Genomic DNA, 18488 nt, shown 5'->3' with positions numbered 1-18488 from the left:
AGAGGTGGGGCAATGAGAACAGGAGAATTCTGAGAAGAGGAAATATGCAGTCTGCAGTCATCACCCAGACAGAGAGGAAGCCAGACACAGAGCAAAGAAGTTGTGACTGCCTTGCTGATAAAGGTACCAAGCCACATAGCTAACATAGACAAGAATTATGGGCTTATATGTTATAAGAACTAGTAAGAAGCCTGAGCTAATAGGCCCGTCAGTTTATAATTAATGTAGGCCTCTGTGTGTTTATTTGAAACTAAACGGATATGGGACCTGGTAGGACAGAAATCTCCATCAACAGAAGGGAAGGTCCTATCCTCCAGGGAAGGAGTACCATTCATGATGGGCCCCAGGAGGAGCCTGTGAGGAGGGGCAGCAAGGAGAAAGCAGCCAATGACACAGAGTAAGCAGCAACAACTGCACCTTAGTCCCCATGCTCAGCTCCAGGCTCAAGCTCCTCTGAGGGGAGCATTCCTATCCCAGAAGGGAAAGGGTATTCAACCACAATCAACCAACCAAAGCCTTTCTGTGAATTGAGAGACCAGCCACCACCCTAATGGTCTTTAATAAATGGTCACATAACTGGATTAGTTGAGAAGAGATACTAAGAAGGGCTGTCCCACAGTCTATACTCTGAAGAGTAATCAGAACTCCCCATAAAGCAAGAGAGCCTTCAAATAATCCTGGAGAGTGGCCCCAGGCAAAAATCATCAGTTGCTCTCAGGCCACAAGGCTCCCTGTCCTGTGAGGACAAGGACTGAAGGGAAAGGGAAAGCAGTGTTAGCTAACCGAGTGTGCTGCTTATATTGAGGGATTTCTGCAGTTTGTTAGGCCCTGGCCGTGTGCTCACATTGTGTCTCTGGGTGAAAAGGTTCTACCTCCCGGGTGGTCAGCCCTCATGTGGAGACAAACCAAGTTACAATGGAGAGTTCCTAATCAGGAAAACAAACAGGAGAAAGAAAAGAAAACATAGGGATAGGAAAGAAAGCCCTAACTCACCAAGATCTTAGAAAATGAAAATAGGGGTCAACCAAAACAGCTAAAGGGGGCAAACTCAAGATGTCAGCGGAGAGTCAGGATGTGGACAGCAGTAAGGGCAGTAAGAAATAAAGAAAAATGCCCAAAAGAGGGTAATGAGGATTCAAAAAGCGAGCAAAAGAAAAGGTCCATCCATGTTGGGTGTCAGTTGTAGTTGCTGGCTTGCTGCTGCCTGTTGTGAGATCCCCATTTCCCAGGGGCGCAGGAATGAGAAGATGCAGAGGCAATGACATAGACTCCTAAACATTCCAATGTAAAGACTCTTTATTGTAAAAAAAAAAAAAATGGGGCTTTTATGGAGTTAGGAAAATAAAGCTGCTGCAGGAATATTTCTCATTTTTGGTTGGTCCTTTTGAAACTTGCAGTTGCTGCTGGCATGTTGTGATTGGCTAGGAGCATGCATCATTAGTTTCTGTGTTTTGGTCTGCTGACAGGTTGGGTTTTTCTTTTCTGACAATTTTGATTATTCATTGTGAGTTTGCATGCACTTGCTTGTGCTTCCACTCTTTCCCTGCCTCAGAGAGTAGGGTTTCCAGTTGCGTGGGTGATTACTCACCTCTTGGTCCACTCTGTGCAATCACAGCCTGTGCTTCAGAGTTCCTCTGAGGTCACAGCGGTGGGGGAATAGGAGGGTTTGGAGGCAGAGTGGGACTTGTAGCTTTCAGGATCCAATTGATGGGCTGGGGATGTCTAATTGATTTTCTACACCAAATTTCCAAAGTCTTCCTATTACCTCTGAACAACAACATGGTCAGGCCTGTCACAAAAGCACCCTACTCCTAGTATTAACTTCTGTCTTAGTACAATTCCTGTGAAGAGACACTGACCACGGCAGCTCTTAGAAAGCATTCAGTTGTGGTCTTGCTTGCATTTTCAGCGGTTTAATCTATTATCATGGTATGGAACATGGCAACATGCACGGTGCTTGGCAATAGCTGATAGGTTTATTCAGATCTGTAGGCAGAGAAAGGTATGAGAGAGAAAGGTGTGTGTGTGTGTGGGGGACTTGGGGAAGGGGAAGAAAGGAGAACCTGAGTCTGGCATGAACTTTTGAAACCGCAAAGCCCACCCCCAGTGATACACTTTCTCCTTCTAAAAGGGCACACTTTCACCAATTAGACTGTCTAATAATCTTTCTTATCCTCAGATAGTGCCATTCTGTGATTACTAAGTATTCAGATGTATAAGCCTAAGAGGGACGTTCTTATCCGACTCCCTCGGACATTATGACTGAGTTAAAATGAAACTTTAAAGCTCTTTTAACTTGTGTTTCCCTAATTGCTAAAGATGCTGAACATTTTTTTGAGGGGTGATATTTTTCTTAAGCAATTTTTACTTTTGTAAACTCTCTTTTCAAGGTACCAAGTACATTTTTGAGAGAGTCATTTATTTTAATCTCTGCTTTTGAGTTATTTACATATTCTGGGTATTAATCCTCTGTTAGATGTATAGCTAACAAAGACATTCTCCCATTTTATCGGCTTATTCTTCACCCGGTTGGGGTTTTTTTGTGGTACAAAAAACTTTTAGTTTTACTTGTCAGTTATTGACCTTAATTCTTTGGCAAATGAAATCGTATTCAGAAAGTCCTTTCCTATACCTGTATCTTGTGGAACACTGCCTTTCTTTTTCTTCTAGCAGTTTCAGTGTGTCAGGTTTCATGTGTGGCTCTTTGATCCATTTGAGTTAGTTTTTGTGGAAAGTGACAGTAAGTGCCTAATTTCATTTGTCTGTATTTGGACATCCAATTTCCCAGCTCCATATATTGAAGATACTTTCTTAACTCAAGCTTATGTTTTTGTCATCTTTGTCAAATATTTAATGGCTGAAGTTACATGTTTGGGTCTTTAATTTTGTAGTTGGTATGTGTTAGTATTCAGGCATCTGCACTGGCCTGCCCTTGCAGTTCTGACAGGATACATCCTCAGCTGCAGCCACTAAGAGCGCCCCCTGTGCACATTCGCTGTTCCCTGCTAAAAGAGTCCTGCCCACCTCCTCTCTCTCTCTCTCTCTCTCTCTCTCTCTCTCTCTCTCTCTCTCTCCTTTTCTTCTCGTATGCTTTTCTGGTCCCCAGAAGCTGATTTTCCCTCTCCCCTTTCCCTTTTTATGTTCCCTTATAAAGGGTGGCCCTTAGTCAACCTCCCTTCTCTTTCTCTTTCTTTCTCTCTGTATGTCTCTTTCTCTCTTCTCTCCTCTTCTCTTCTCTTCTCTTCTCTTCTCTCCTCTCCTCTCCTCTCCTCTCCTCTCCTCTCCTCTCCTCTTCTCTCTTCTCTTCTGCCGCTTCTACCACCAGAGGCTGGTCTCCTCCCTCACCTCCCCCTTTCCCATATTCCTCTTCCCCCAATTAAAAAAAAAAAACTTTCCATATGAGCTTTGTCTCATGGCATCTTTCTTTCACATGTCATTTTTGTAAATTAAAACAGTCTACGTGTTTGTTTTATGTCAATACCATATTGTTTTTATTACTGTAGCTCTGTAATATATCTCACAGCCACATTGTTCTTTTTGTACCAAACTGTTTAGCTATGTTGAGTCTTTTCTGTGTCTATATGAATTTTCAGATAATTTTTGTTTTCTATTTCTGTAAAGAATGAAGATGGGGATTTTGATCATGATTGCATTGAATATGGAAAAGGTTTAGTAAAATGGTTATTTTTACAGTATTCTATCAGCTCATGAACAAGAGAGGTCTTTCCATTTTCTAGTGTCTTTCTTACTTCAGAGGTTTAGTTTTCATTTTCGAAGTCCTTCACTTCTGTGGTTAGGTTTATTCTAAATATTTTGTATTCTTTCAGACTATTGTAAATTGAAGCATATCTATGATTATCATCTCTGTGTTTGTTTATAAAGAAGCTACTGCTTGATTCAAGTTGATTCTGTATCTCCCCACATTGCTGAACTTGATTATCACTTCTAAAATTTTCTAATAGACTTTTGGGGATCTTTAATGTATAATATCATGTCATCTTCAAAAAAAGGTTGATTTAACTTCTTTCCTTATTTGTATCCATTCTGTTTCCTTCTCTTGCCTCTAGTATTTCCGTGGAAAAGAAATAGCGATAATGAACAACTCTCTGTCATTCCTGGCTTCAGTGGAATTGCTTCATGTTTTCCTCCATTTAGGATGGCCTTGGCTACTGGTTTCTCAAATATTGCTTTTATTATGTTGAGATATGTTCCTCTATTATTACTTTCTTTAGGATAGTTATCATGAAGCCATTTGGATTTTGTCAAAGATTTTTCTACATATATTGAGATGATCATGCAATTTTTCTGTTTAGGTCAATTTATATAGCTTATTACTTTTATTGACTTTCTTAAATTGAACCATTTTTGTATTTCAGAGGTAAAGTCAACTTGGTCATTGTAATATATGCATGTATTCTGTTTTCAAGTATTTTACTGAATATTTTTATTGGATATTCATCTGAGATATTGGCCTATGGTTTTGTTTGTATTGTTGAATCTTTACCTGGTTTTACTATTAGAGTCATAGAGGCATTACAGAAAGAATTTAGGAGTGTTCATTCTTTTTCTACCTTTTAAAAAGTAGTTTTAGAAGAATTGGATGTAGCTCTTCTTAGAAAGTCTAGTAGAGTTCTGTTGTAAATCCATCTGGCTCTGGATTGGACATTTTTTGAGCTGGAAGGCTTTTTATTACTATTTCAATCTTCTCATTTGTTATGGGTCTGTTTATATTGTTTATATCTTCTTGCTTTAATTTTTGTAATTTGCATTATTCTAGAAATTATTCATTTTTTAAAGTTTTCCAATTTAATTGAATACAGATTCTTAAAGTACTTTATTATAATAGTCTGAGTTTTTTTGGTGTTCTAATGTTTTCCCTTTTCTTTTGATTCTGTTAATGTGGGTCCTCCCTTTATTTTGATTAGTAAGAATAAGGATCTGTAAATCATATTTACTTTCTCAAAGTACCAGGTATTAAATTTGTCACTTCTTTATATTGTTTTCTTTATTCTATTTCCTTGCTTTTTGCTGAGATTTTTATTATATCTTGACATCTATTGGACTAGAATTTGGTTTGTTCTTATTCTTTAAATTTTTTACTTGTGTTATTTATTTGTCCTCTTTCTGATTTTTTAGTGTAGGCTAAATCTAGATTTTTAGTTTAGAGCTAGAAACTTCTGTCACTGGACTATTTTCTCCATGTTTCAGAAGTATTGTTGTATTGTCTTTTGATTTCCATTTACTTCAAGGAAATTTTTATTTCTTTATTAATTTATTCTTTTATCAATTCATCATTCAGTAAATCATGAATTTGTGTATTTAATAGAGTTTTTGTTCTGTCAGTTTTAAGTTTCATTACATTTTGGTCAGATGGAATACAGGAGTTATTTCCATCTTCTTTTAATTCTTAAAGATTTCTTTTGTGTCCTAGAATGTGGTCTTTTAGAAAAGCTTCCATTTGCTGATGAGTGCAATATGTGTTCTATTTGGTGTTTGAATGGCTTATTCTGCAAATATCTGTTGTTTATTTCATATATGACATCAAATAATAATGATGTTTCTGTTCTTTTTTCTGGATGACCTGTCTTTTGGAGAAACTGGGGTATTAAGATCACTTACTATTATGGATTAATGTTAATCTGTACCTTTAAATGGCTCTTAGGTTTAATTGTCCCTCCCCATACTTCAACTTTCTTCAATTTCTTCACTCCCTCTCCATATTTGATCCTTATGATACAGCCCCCCTGGATCATAGTTTATGTCCATTCATAAACTTGTATTTATTCCATTTTCTATTCTTAGGGAAATCCATCCATCTTACTAGTCCTTTGTTCTAAAGCTAACCTTGATCATTCTAAAGATTATAGTTTGTTTCCCAAAGGCTTAAGAGCTAACATCCACATATAAGTAAATACATATCATATTTGCTTTTTTGGATCTGGGTTGCCTAACACAGGAATGATTTTTTTTTCTAGCACCATCCATTTACCTGAGAATTTCATCATTTTGTTGTTTAAACAGCTCAATAATATTTCATTGTGTAAATGTACATTTTCATCATCAGTTCATCCATTGACAGACATCTAGATGGTTTTCAATTTCTATCTAGTAAAATATAGAACATCGCTAAACACGGTTGAGCATGTGTTTCTACAGTGTGATGAAGTGTCCTTTGGGTATGTGTGATCTTGTAAAAATTGTATTCCCACCAGCAATGGATGTGTCTTCTCCTTGCTCCACATCTTTGCCAGCATGAGATGAAAGGTCCTTTTTTTATTAAAAAAAAATCTTGATCATTCTGACTGGTATAAGATGAAATTTCAAAGGAGTTTTCATTTGCATCCCTGATTACTTACAATATAAAACATTTAAGTGCTTCTCAGCCATTTGAGTTTCTTCTTTTGTGAATTCTTTACATTTGCGTCCCATTTTTAATTGGGTTATTTGGTTGTTTTTTTTTTGATGTCTTATTTTGTAAGTTCTTTATATATTTTTATAATAGCCCTCTATCAAATGTGTAGTTAGTTAAAAAAAATCTTTTACATTCTGTAGCCTCTCACTTAATCAAAATGATGGTGTCCTTTGTCATACAGAAACTTTTCAGTTTCATGTGGTCTTATTTGCTAATTAGTGCCTGTGCTATCAATGTTGTGTTCACAAAGTCCTTTTCTGTTGCAATTAGTGTCAAAAAAGACTATTCCCCACTTTCTCTTTTATCAGTTTTGGTTTACCTGGCCATGTGTTAAGGTCCTTGATCATTTTGTGTGCAGGGTGATAAGTATGGATCTATTTGCACTGTTCTGCATGGAGCCATTAAGTATGACCAATATTATTTCTTGAAGATACTGTCTTTTTTCCATTATATGTTTCTGGCTTTTTTATTTTTTAAAAAAAGGTACTTAAATACTTGTGAACTTGTGTCTGGGTCTTCACTAATTCTGTTGATCAACGTCTCTGTTTTTCTGCAAACACCATGTTCTAAAGTACAATTTGAGACCAGGTATGGTGATACCTTCAGCAGTTCTTTTGATATTCAGAATTGTTTTAGCTATCCTGGTTTATTTATGGTTTCATATGAATCTAAAATTGTCCTTTCAATTTTTATGAAGAATTATTTTGGAATTTTGTGTTGAATTTATTTTTTATGAATCTATACTTTGTTGGGGAAATTATTATTTTTTGTTGAAAATTTCCACCTCCTCCCCTCCTCCACTTTCTTTCCCTCTCCCCTCTCCCCCTCCCTCTCCCTCTCCAGTCCAAGGAGCAGTCAAGGTTCCCTGCCCTATAGGAAGTTTAAGGTCCTCTCCGCTCCCCCCCAGGTCCAGGAAGGTGAGCATCCAAATAGACTAGGCTCCCACAAAGCCCGTCCATTCAGTAGAATCAAAACCCAGCGCCACTGGCCTTGGCTTCTCAGTCAGCCTCCACCGTCAGCCACATTCAGAGAGTCTGGTTTGATCACATGCTCCATCAGTTCCAGTCCAACTGGCCTTGGTGATCTCCCATTAGATCTGTCCCACCATCTCAGTGGGTGACACACCCCTCGCGGTCCTGACTTCCTTGCTCATGTTCTCCCTCCTTCTGCTCCTCATTTGGACCTTGGGAGCTCAGTCCAGTGCTCCAATATGGGTCTCTATTTCTATCTCCATCCATCACCAGATGAAGGTTCTATGGTGATATGTAAGATATTCATCAGTGTAGCTATAGGATAAGGCCAGTTCAGGCACCCTCTCCTCTGCGGCCCAAGGAACAAGCGGGGGGCATCTCCTTGGCCATTTTCACTATATTAATCCTACTGAGCCATGACTGTGGAGGAGTGTTCCATCTTCCCAAATGCCTTAAGGGTTTTTATTTACAGGTCTGTTGTGTACTTGGCTAGAGTTACTCCACAATTTTTTGAGCTATTGTGAAATATACATTTTTTGATTTCGTTCTTAGCCTATTTGTTATTTGTATGTAGGAGGGCCATTGATTTTTAAGTATTAATTTTGTGTCCTGCTACTTTGCTTAAAGTGGTTATCAGCTGTAGAAATTTCTGGGTGGAGTTTTTAGGGTTATTATTGTACATAATCATACTTCAAATACATACATAATCAACACTTCAAATACAGATACCTTGACTTCCTCCTTTCTTATTTATATCCCACTTGATATCCTTCAGATGTCTTATTTCTCTAGCTAACACGAAGTACTATATATTGAATAGGTATAAAGAGAATGGAAGACCTCATTTTGTTCTTATATCCCTAGTCTTGCAAGGATTTTTATTCTGAATGGGTGTTTGGTTGGTTGGTTGGTTGGTTGGGTTTTTTTGTCAAAGACTTTTTCTGAATCTAATGAGATGATCACGTGGTTTTTGTCTTTTTGTCTGTTTATATGGCAGTTTACAATTATTGGTTTATTTTTGTTGAATCATTGCTGCGTTCTGGGATGATGATCTTTTTGATGTGTTCTTGTATTTGGTTTGCAAGCATTGCATTATTTTGCATGTATGTTCACAATGTAAGGTGGTCTATAATTCTTTTTTGTGTAATCTTTATATGGTTTATGTATTCGAATGTATGTATGTTTTTGTGGTCTTATAAGAATTATACAATGTTTCTTCTCTTTCTGCTTTGCAGAATACTTTGGGAAGTGTTTGTGTTAATTGTACTTTAAAACTCTGGTAGAATTCTGTTCTAAATCTACCCGTCCCTGAGCTTTTCTTGGTTGGAAGACTTTTAATTATCGAATCTATTTCACTATGAATTATACATCTGTTTATATTGCTTATCTTACTTAAATCTAGTGTTGTGCAGACTTTTTAAATATTTCCTTATGATTCTCTGTACTTTCTTGGTGTCTATTGTGATGTCACAATTTTTGTCCCTAATTTTATTAATTTTTATCTCTTATTACATCACTTCTCTGGGTCTGTGGATAGTCGCATGGTTATCATTTAGTTTAACATTAATATCCACTTATAAGTGAGTCCATGCTATGTTTGTCTTTCTAGGTCTGGTTTACCTCAACTCAGAATGATATTTTATAGTTCCATCCATTTGCCAAAAATTTTCATGATGTCCTGGCATGGGAAGTCCTGTATATGTGTTGCTCTTATTGGTTAATGAATAAAGAAGCTGCTTTCTGCCAATGGCTTAACAGAATATAGCCAGGCTGGAAGAGATATATATAGAGAGACAGAAAAAAAGGCAGAGTCAGGGAGACACCATGTAGCTGCCAGAGGGGAAAGATGTGAACTGCCAGCTAGAACCTTGCCAGTAGGCCACAAGCTTTAAGGTAAATATAAAATTATGGAAATGGGTTAATTCTGGATGTGAAAGCTAGCAAGCAGTACACTTAAGTGACTGGCCAACCAGTGATTTAATTAATATAGTTTCTGCATGATTATTTCAATTATGGGCATCCAGGAATGAACAAACAGCCCACCTACTTCAATGGCCTTGTTTTTAATAGCTGAGTTATACTCCATTGTATAAATGTACCATATTTTCTTATTTTTCTTTCTGTTTTTTTTGTTTGTTTTGTTTTGTTTTGTTTTTTCCAAGACAGGGTTTCTCTGTAGCTTTGGAGCCTGTCCTGGAACTAGCTCTTGTAGACCAGGTTGGCCACGAACTCATAGAGATCCGCCTGCCTCTGCCTCCTGAGTGCTGGGATTAAAGGTATGCGCCACCAGCACCCGGCGTACCATGTTTTCTTTGTCCATTCTTTGGTGGATGGACATCAAAGTTGTTCCACTTTCTTGCTATTACTCGTAAATCTGCTATGAACGTAGTTGAGCAAGTGTCCTCATGGTATGGTGGAGCATCCTTTGGGTATATGTCCAGGAATGGTATAATTGGGTCTTGAGTTAGCTTGATTCCCAATTTTCTGAGAAACTCTCATATTGATTTCCAAAGGGGTTGTACAAATTTGGACTCCCACCAGTTATGGTTTCATTGCTGTGAAGACACCATGACCATGTCAACTCTTTAAAAAGAAAAAAAACATTTATTGGGGTGGCTTACATTTTCATAGGTTTAATCCTTGATCATCATGGTGGGACATGGCACCATGCAGGCAGGCATGGTGCTAGATATATCTTAATCTAAATGTAACAAGAAGTGAACTGTCTTTCTAGGCAGGGCATATAGGAGATGTCAAAGCCTGTCTCCACAGTGACATGCTTACTCCAACAAGACCATACATACTCCAGCAAGGGTGCCTCCCATTAGTATAGCACCCTTTGGGGACCATTTTCTTTCAAACCACAACAACCAGAAGGGAAGGAATATTCCCCTTGCTGCACATCCTCATCAGTATGAGCTGTCACTTGTGATTTTGATCTTATCCATTCTGACGGATGTAAGATGGAATCTCAAAGTTATTTTGATTTGTATTTTCCTGATGGTTAAGGATATAAACATTTCTTTAAGTGTTTCTCTTCCATTTAAGACTCTTCTGTTGAGAATTCTTTGTTTAGATCTGTACCCCATTTTTTAAATTGGATTATTTGGTTTATTGATGCCCTGTTTCTTAAGTTCTTTATATATTTTACAGATTAGCTCTCTGTCCAATTTGGAGTTGTTGAAGATGTTTTCCCATTCTGTAGCCTGCTGTTTTGTCCTTTTGATGGTGTTCTTTTCCTTACAGAAGTTTTTCAGTTTCTTGAGTTCACATTTATAAATTGTTGATCTTGGTGCCTTAGCTATTGGTGTTCTGTTCAGGATGTTGCCTTCTGTGCCAATGCAGTCAAGGCTATTCTCCACTTTCTCATCTGTCAGATTCAGTTTATCTTGTTTTATGTTGAGATCTTTGATCCAATTGGTCTTGAGTTTTGTACACAGTAACAGATATGGATCTATTTGCATTCTTCCACATGCCAACCTCCATCCAGTTAGACTATCACCATTTATTGAAGGTGCTTTCTCTTTTTTTTCCCCAATCAATAATTTTGGCTTCTTTGTCAAAAATCAGGTGTCACTAAATGTGTGGATTTATGTCTAGGTCTTCTATTCGATTCTGTTGATCCACTTGTCTGTTTTTATACATATACCTTAAGATTTTTCATTACTATAGCTCTCTAGTAGAACTTAAATCAGGAATGGTGGTACCTCCAGAAGTTCTTTTAGTGTACAAGATTGTTTTACCTATCTTAGGTCATATGTTTTCCCATATTGTTGGGAGTCATGCAACCCCTAGTCTGGGATCAACATTTGACTACCTGTTCAGCAGGTTTCCTCAGGGCAAAGCACCTGTGAAAACAGACCCTCACTTGGTAAGGATCAGTAGTCTATGGGACAGTATATGAATTTGCAAAGTTCATGCAGCTTGCAGGCTCTTTTCTCTCTCTCATTATATTGGTGATTTGTTGGGCAGTTTTTAGTTTTATTTTGTCAGTCATACATGCAACAGTTATAATTCTCCCTGAAAATTATCATTTCTCGGTTTTTTTTTCTCTTAAGATTCTACAGGGGGCTAATATTTCTTACATCATTTATATGGAATTTCTAACTTTAACTTCTAATCCTGGGAAAATAACATTTGGAACATTGACCATGTTTCTCAGTTTTCTGGAAAGGAGAGTAAGGCATGCATACATAGAATAGGGGAAAGCCTCAGGATACACATAGTACCAACTGCTGAGAGTAAGTTCCCTGGACACCAAGCAATTATCTAGTATGATCCAGGGAAAAATGCAATACAAAATACAGGATAAATAGATCTTATGTCATCTTGCAGCTACTTGTATTTACAAAGTTAAATAGACTTGAATAAAATAATCTTTGGGGTAGCAATAGATGTTCAGAATTGAAATTTCATCCTAGTAAAGTTTTCCTTTAATGAGTATGAAATTTCTTTCTTATCACTTTTGATTAATTTTGCTTGGAAATCTATTTTTGTAGCATTTTAGGATACCTATTCCAGCTTCTTTGTTCGATTTATTTGATTGGAAAATCTTTTCCCAGCTCTTTACTCTGAGGTAATGTTTGTCTTTGATGTTGAGGTGTTTTTTGTATGCAGCAGAAGGATGGATCCTTTTTTTATATCCATTCTGTTAGCCTGTGTCTTTTTATTGCTGAATCGAGTCCATTTGGTACTGATAAATAATAATTGTAGAAGGAGCAGTGGGCCGCTTCTTGCCACCCATCTCCCAGCCACCTGGCTAGCTTATGTCCCGAAATAACAACACATAAACTGTATTCATATAAACACTGCCTGGCCCATTATATCTAGCCTCGTCTTGGCTAACTCTCATATCTTGCTTAACCCATATTTAGTAATCTGTGTAGCACCACGAGGTGGTGTATTACCAGGAAGATTCTAGTGTACGTACATCTTGGGCTGGAGCTTCATCGTGTCTGACCAGATGGGAGAGGCATGGCGATTGCCTAACTTCCCTTCTTCCCAGCATTCTATTCTGTTTACTCCGACTACCTAATTTTCTGTCCTATCAAAGGCCAAGGCAGTCTCTTTATTAACCAATGAAATCACCTTAAAACAGAAGACTCTCCCACATCAAATAATAACTGGTGATTGTTAATTCCCATTAATTTTTGGTGATGGTGGTGGTGGTGGTGGTGGTGGTGTGTGTGTGTGTGTTTTCTTGTTTGGGTTTTGCTAGTGGGAGATTATCTATTGCTTGTGGTTTTATGGGTGTAGTTTACTTCCTTGGGTTGGAGTTTTCCTTCTTGTACCTTCTGTAGAGCTGGATTTGTGTTTATATATTATTTAAATTTGACTTTGTCATGAAATATCTGGTTTTCTTCATCTATGATTATTTATCATTTTGGTGGGTATAGTAGTCTGGGTTGGCATCCGTGACCTCTTGAAGACTGAAAGACATCTGTCCACACTCTTCTGACTTTTAGAATCTCCATTGAGAAATTGAGTGTAATTCTGATAGGTCTGCCTATCAGAACTTGCAGCTTTTAATATTCTTTCTTTGTTCTGTACGTTTAGTGTTTTGATTATTATCTGACTCGGGGAATTTCTTTTTTTATCCAATCTATTTGGTGTTGTCTAAGCTTCCTCTACTTTTATGGGGATGTCCTTCTTTTGGTTAGGGAAATTTTCTTCTATGATTTCTTTCAGTATATTTTCTGAGTTTTTTGAGCTGGGATTCTTCTCCTTCTTCTATTCCTGTTGTTAATGTTCTTAGGTTTGGTCTTTTCATGCTGTCCCGTATTTACTGGGTGTTTATGTTAAGAGTATTAGATTTAACATTTTCTTTGACCAATGAATCTATTCCTTCTATAAATCTATTTCTTCAATCATATCATATCTTCAATGTCTAAGATTCTTTCTTCCATTTCTTGTATTCTGATGGTGATGCTTGTATTGTAGTTTCTGTCCACTTACGCAGATTTACCCAGATTGGCCATTTCCTGAATTTCCTCAGTTTATATTTAATTTCTTCTATTTCTGTTTTCAGGTCTTGAACCAATTGCTTTGCTTGTTTTTTCCCGTCTTGGTTTTCTTGGTATTCTTTAAGAGATTTATTGATTTTCTCCAAGTTTTTGGTTGTCTTTTCCTTGATTTCTTTAAGGGAGTGTTTCTTCTTTAAGAACCTCTATCATCTTCATAAAGTTGATTTTAATGTTTTTTTCTTGTGCTTCAGCTGTATTGGAATAGTCAGGTCTCACTGTCATAGGGTAACTAAGCTCTGGTGGTGCCATATTGCCTTGTCTCTTGTTGATTGCATCCCTGTATTGGAATATAAGGATCTGGGTTTGTGATGTTTAGCTCTAATTCCTCATTTAGAATTTGTCTTTGTTGAATGGGTGCATTGTTCTGTGGTTTCTGTTTACTCTTTGGTTTTCTAGCCTTTGTGGCCTGGGTTTCTGACAGCTGGTATGACCTCTGATCTAGTAGGGAGTCTCTGTCCAAGTTGGGAGCTGGCCTTCCGGCAGTTAGCTTCACACTATCACTGTGTGAGGGCAAATATATGATTTTAGCTATAGTGGTATTTCTGTTATGAACTTGTGTGCCCTTGTTTTGCTGCATAATTGTTTACAATTACAATATTATCTTGGTGGATTATTCCTTGGATGACTATGTAGTATCCTTCCCCATCTCTTCTAATCAGCTTTGGTATAAAGTCTATTTTGTCAGGTATTAAAATGGCTACACCAGCTTGCTTCTTGTGTCAGTTCCCTTGGAATCTCTTTCTCCATTTTTTCTACCTTGAGATGATATCTATCTTTGATGTTAAGGTGAGTTTCTTGGAGGTGTGTTTCCTGAATGAAGCAGAAGGATGTGTCCTTTTTTAAAATATGATCTATTATTCTTTTTGATTTCACTGTCTTTCAATGACTTCTGCTATCTTATAAAACTAAAATGAAAAATGTAGTAAAACTGTTTGATTTTGAACATATTTTTTAAGGTGATTTTATAATAATAGCTCACAAGAATGCTTATGAAAATACAGGTATACACAAATCTGATGAGAAGTAAAAACTGAAGATAGAGATACATGTGAGTTAGGAGCAAGATACATAGAATCTTCTGGCAAGCAACTGAATTTAGAACTTAGCCCCACTAATCATAATCTTTGTTGCTTTCAGAGAGTTATTTGCCTGGTCTACGGTTAGTTTATTCATTTCTGTATAATATTTTTACTAGCTTTTAGAAGAAAATGAGTGTCTATTTATAAAGCACTTAGCAATGTCTGGAACAGGTTATTATGTACATGTTTTGTAGTGTAATAATAGGTTAGAGGTAGTAATTAAAATGACAGGCACGAATATAATCAGCTGTAGAGAAACAGTTTGAGAAAATAAGAGGAGGAGGGAATGAGAACTCACTTATTTAATGAATGCAGGATTGGACCTTCCAAGCACACTGAGGAGATCAAAAGGTAGGAAGAAACACATTCAAGTACATTGCCAAGGCATCGAGTGAAAGAATAAATAATAGAATTGCTGACTAAAGATATTAAGTGTGAAACATACAACATTAATTGCAACAAACAGTTGCATGAGTTGTTTAATGAGCATGGGATGCTGCGATCCAGCTCCCAGAATTTTCCTCAGATGTGATCACAGTCTTTTTTATTCCAGCTGCTTGTACTCTCGCCAGTAGACATGCCTCCACAATCAGCCCCTTGCCTAAAGAATTTCTTCTTACACATGGGTATGAAACCCCATTTTTCTTTTGGTCACTGTATAGGTGCAGTAACTGGTTATCATGGGGCATAAAGCCTCATGCCTACTTTCTCCATGGCAAAAACTTTCAAGACTATTTTAGATTTAGACTGAGATAACACCTTTTTTTTGGCATTTTTTTGGTATCCCTCCCTCCCTCCTTTTCTCCCCCTTTCTCTGACAAATTTCTCCCTGTTTTTTCACAGAAATTTCCTGCCTTCCGAAGTCCAGATAGCCCAAACCTATGACAGTTAGTCTTGTAGGTGCAGTAGTGATGACTCTGAAAAGCCAGACTAGAGAATGTAACCGATGAACCGCAGTTGGTAAGATAGCAAGCAAACAAGCAAACACAGCTCCCACACCCTTTAAAAAAATAATAGGGTCTCATTGTGTAGACCTGGCTAAGCCCATGCTGACCTCAGATTCTGAGACCTACCTGCCTTTTTTCTGAGTGTTGGAGAAAAAAAAAAAGCATGCACCACTATGCGTGGCAAAGGGCAAGTTTTTCAAAGTTTGATTTCATAAATAAAAGATGGTCAAAAGCAAAAGAGCATTAAGGACTGCCCACCTTCCCTTTAGTCTTTAGTATTGGAGGTATTTTATTGAAAAATAAATGTGTTATTCAGATATCAGAAAATACCACGTTTTGTTAACATATCAAGGCATGAAGTTCTTAAATATCTACTACATTTAGCAATTAGGGAACTGAGTAAACCCTCTCTTCCTTCCTTCCTTCCTTCCTCCCTCTCTGTCTCTCTCTCTCTCTCTTTTTTCTTTTTCTTTCTTTGTGAGACATGTTTTCCTGTAGTACATCCTGGCCTTCTACTTGCTGAGTAGCAAAGGATGACCTTAAACTCCACATCCTCCTGTGTCACTAAGCCTGGGAAGTAATTCCATTTTAAAATAACCATGTGAACCTTGAAATTGTCTACCTTGTCAGCATCCTCCGTTTGAATAGTTGAGTGTACAAGATTGTGTATACCAAATACAACTGTATCTTCGAAACCACTTTCACAACATTCCACACCTAATTGGACAAGAATTTCTTCTACCCATTACTGAGTGGAATTCCGAGTAACTGTACAATAGTCGCCAAATTGTAAGATTCTAAAGATGTCTGAGAACTGTTCTCTGTCAATTTAAACAAGCTGTTCCAAGTGTATCGCCTGGAATTAAACATACAGAGACTTGAAGAATCCATGACAATAAGATACAGCTTTAAATGAGGCATGAGTGTGAGCGTGGAGGAAATGGCTAATCAATTAATTTAGAGGCAAAACTTCAAGAGGCAAAACAGAAAGAAAAACAAAAGATACTCCAAAAAAAAAGTGAGAAAATAAATTCTAGCCACAGGAGCACAAAGGTTCTCAACAATTTGTGGTAACTACCAAAGGCCCGCCCACGTCTACTGAAGCACGCGCCAAGGACGACGACCTGCTGCCTTTGGCGTGCAAAGGCACACGCACGCACAAGCGCGTGCAGTTTACGACTGACCCCGGATATGTTTTATTTCGCGTAGGCGGGGAGAAAACTTTCTCTTTTGATTCCTCATTTGATCCGGAAGAAGAGACATCAACCTTCGCTGACGATTGGACCCCGTCACAGGGGCGGGGCCGCCGCGATCCATTCGCCTTAGTAACCGTGTGTGACGTCGGAGTCAGGCGGGGCTTAGAGATTTGCTCGTCGTGGCCGCTGGCAGAGGTGGGCGTGGTCCCCAGCGCGGGGCCCCGGCTGTCTACCGGACGTCGGCAGGACTAGGGGGCGGTGCCGGTGATGTCACGCCCCCCCGCGTCCTCCGCGACTGGCCCGGGCTCGTCACGTGGCTCCAAGACTCGCCTGAACCTGCCTGAATCTAGGAGGGTGAGGTCGCGTCTTCCGGCTTCCACGGCCACTTCCCTCGGGAGACAGGAAAGCTCCCTCTCGGGCGCCGCCGTCTCACGTACCTTTCCGCCCGCGGCACGCCCCTCCGTGGCTGCGGGGTCCCCACGCTCTCTGTGGCTCGCGCCTGGTTGCGGACCGCGTCCCCCACACTGCTCACTGCCCCGTCCCCTCCCACTCACCCCGTCTAAAATGTCTAATATTCTCCAGAGCGCCTTTCTGAAAGCCGCCGAGGAAAATTCAGGCTCGGGTTCGCATTGGTAAGTACCAGTTCCCAGCCCTTCCCGCCGCCCCGTGTATCTTAAACGGCCGCGTGGGCCGATGCTCACCCGGGCAGCGGCGGTAGCTGCGGGGCCCGGCCGTCCGAGCGGACGAGCGGGCGGGCGAGCGAACGAGCAAGCGCACTGCCCTCACCCTGGCGCTCGAGAGCCACGGGCGCACAGTGCTCTCACGGAAACGTAAAACGCCCGCCGATCGTGACGCACTTAGCCTCCCTCGGACTCCGGCGCGCAGGACGCCAGCGGCTTGAATTTCATAGGCGGACAGAGTAGATGCCCACGGAAGAAAAGCAACATGGCGTCGCTCCCGGTTTTCAGAACGCTTCTGCAAGAATCTCAAATCCAGGCAACGAAACGCACATCGTGGATTAGCAAGTGCAGCCCCGGGGTGCTGGACCTTCGAGTGAAATAGATTGTTAATGTATTTAGGGGAAAAAAATATGTTCACGAAGAAGGGACTGTAGAGTTTGAAATGTTCAACTAAGACGGAGAAAAGTGAAAACTTTGAACGTTAAGTCAGCTTTTCCAGGCAGCGCGCTGGAAACGGGTGTGAAGGGAGAGAGAGCATCTCATTGGTTGTCTCCACTAGGGACAGTTGGCTGATTACACTGTCACCGCGACTCTGGCTAGGTAGGAAACTCTCTAAGTAATGGAGGCTGTCCTCAATCCAGCCTGGGCTACCTTAGTGTTAGTATTACGGCCTGCCACAGTCTTCTCTGGTTAAAAAGCAGATCCACCAGTAACTTTTTAAGTTTGTGTTAATCCAGGTGAAATAATGGCAAGAACAGCAAACTGTTCATTTAGGGGAAATGTTTTAATTTATGAATTCCGTGGTTCATGGGAAGCACGGTGAGAAGCAAAGATTAGTAAATCTGTAGAAGGTAGATGAACAGCTTGAAATTTAAGAGCAAAACTCTTAAAAATGAAAGGGACTTGCTAGTGAAGAAAAATAGGTTGTCTGGCGTTCCTTGCAGCTTGTTCATTAGTAGTTATGAGACTAATGTACCATTTTCTGATCAAAATAATAGCACCTAAGAATATTTTAGTAAAAAAGGAAGAAACAAGAATTAGTCTAAGAAAGACATAAAGGATTATCTTAATATTTGCTACTATGATAAGAATATAACTTTTGTGTTCCGTTTTCAGCCCGAGGTAGGTTTCTTTTAGTTACAAGTAGATACAAACCCTAATTGCAGTGAAAAGTGATGAC

The 18488-nt window shown here is 39.0% G+C and overlaps 1 protein-coding gene across 5 annotated transcripts in view; it reads left to right on the top strand.

Annotated features, from left to right (window-relative positions):
* The window catches only part of LOC121449723 (ligand-dependent nuclear receptor-interacting factor 1-like), a 58117-nt gene that overhangs the window by 27400 nt on the left and 12229 nt on the right, over positions 1-18488 (top strand). The window contains exon 1 of one of the 5 annotated variants that reach the window (XM_041654379.1): positions 16942-17260. The exons of 2 other annotated variants lie outside the window; for them this stretch is intronic. In XM_041654379.1, coding sequence (XP_041510313.1) covers positions 17193-17260 — 68 coding nt within the window. In that variant the 5' untranslated portion in view covers positions 16942-17192. Of the gene's footprint in view, positions 1-16941; positions 17261-17757; positions 17909-18488 lie in introns of those variants that run through there. 2 more of the 5 variants (XM_041654415.1, XM_041654386.1) reach the window with 2 other exon arrangements.

The sequence above is a fragment of the Microtus oregoni genome, unplaced genomic scaffold, assembly GCF_018167655.1.
Source record: "Microtus oregoni isolate MIOR12 unplaced genomic scaffold, Mior012 000000F_ref0000247, whole genome shotgun sequence".
NCBI classification, from domain to species: domain Eukaryota; kingdom Metazoa; phylum Chordata; class Mammalia; order Rodentia; family Cricetidae; genus Microtus; species Microtus oregoni.
The sequence above is the reverse complement of the archived record's forward strand: the minus strand, read 5'-3'. Positions and strand labels throughout refer to the sequence as shown.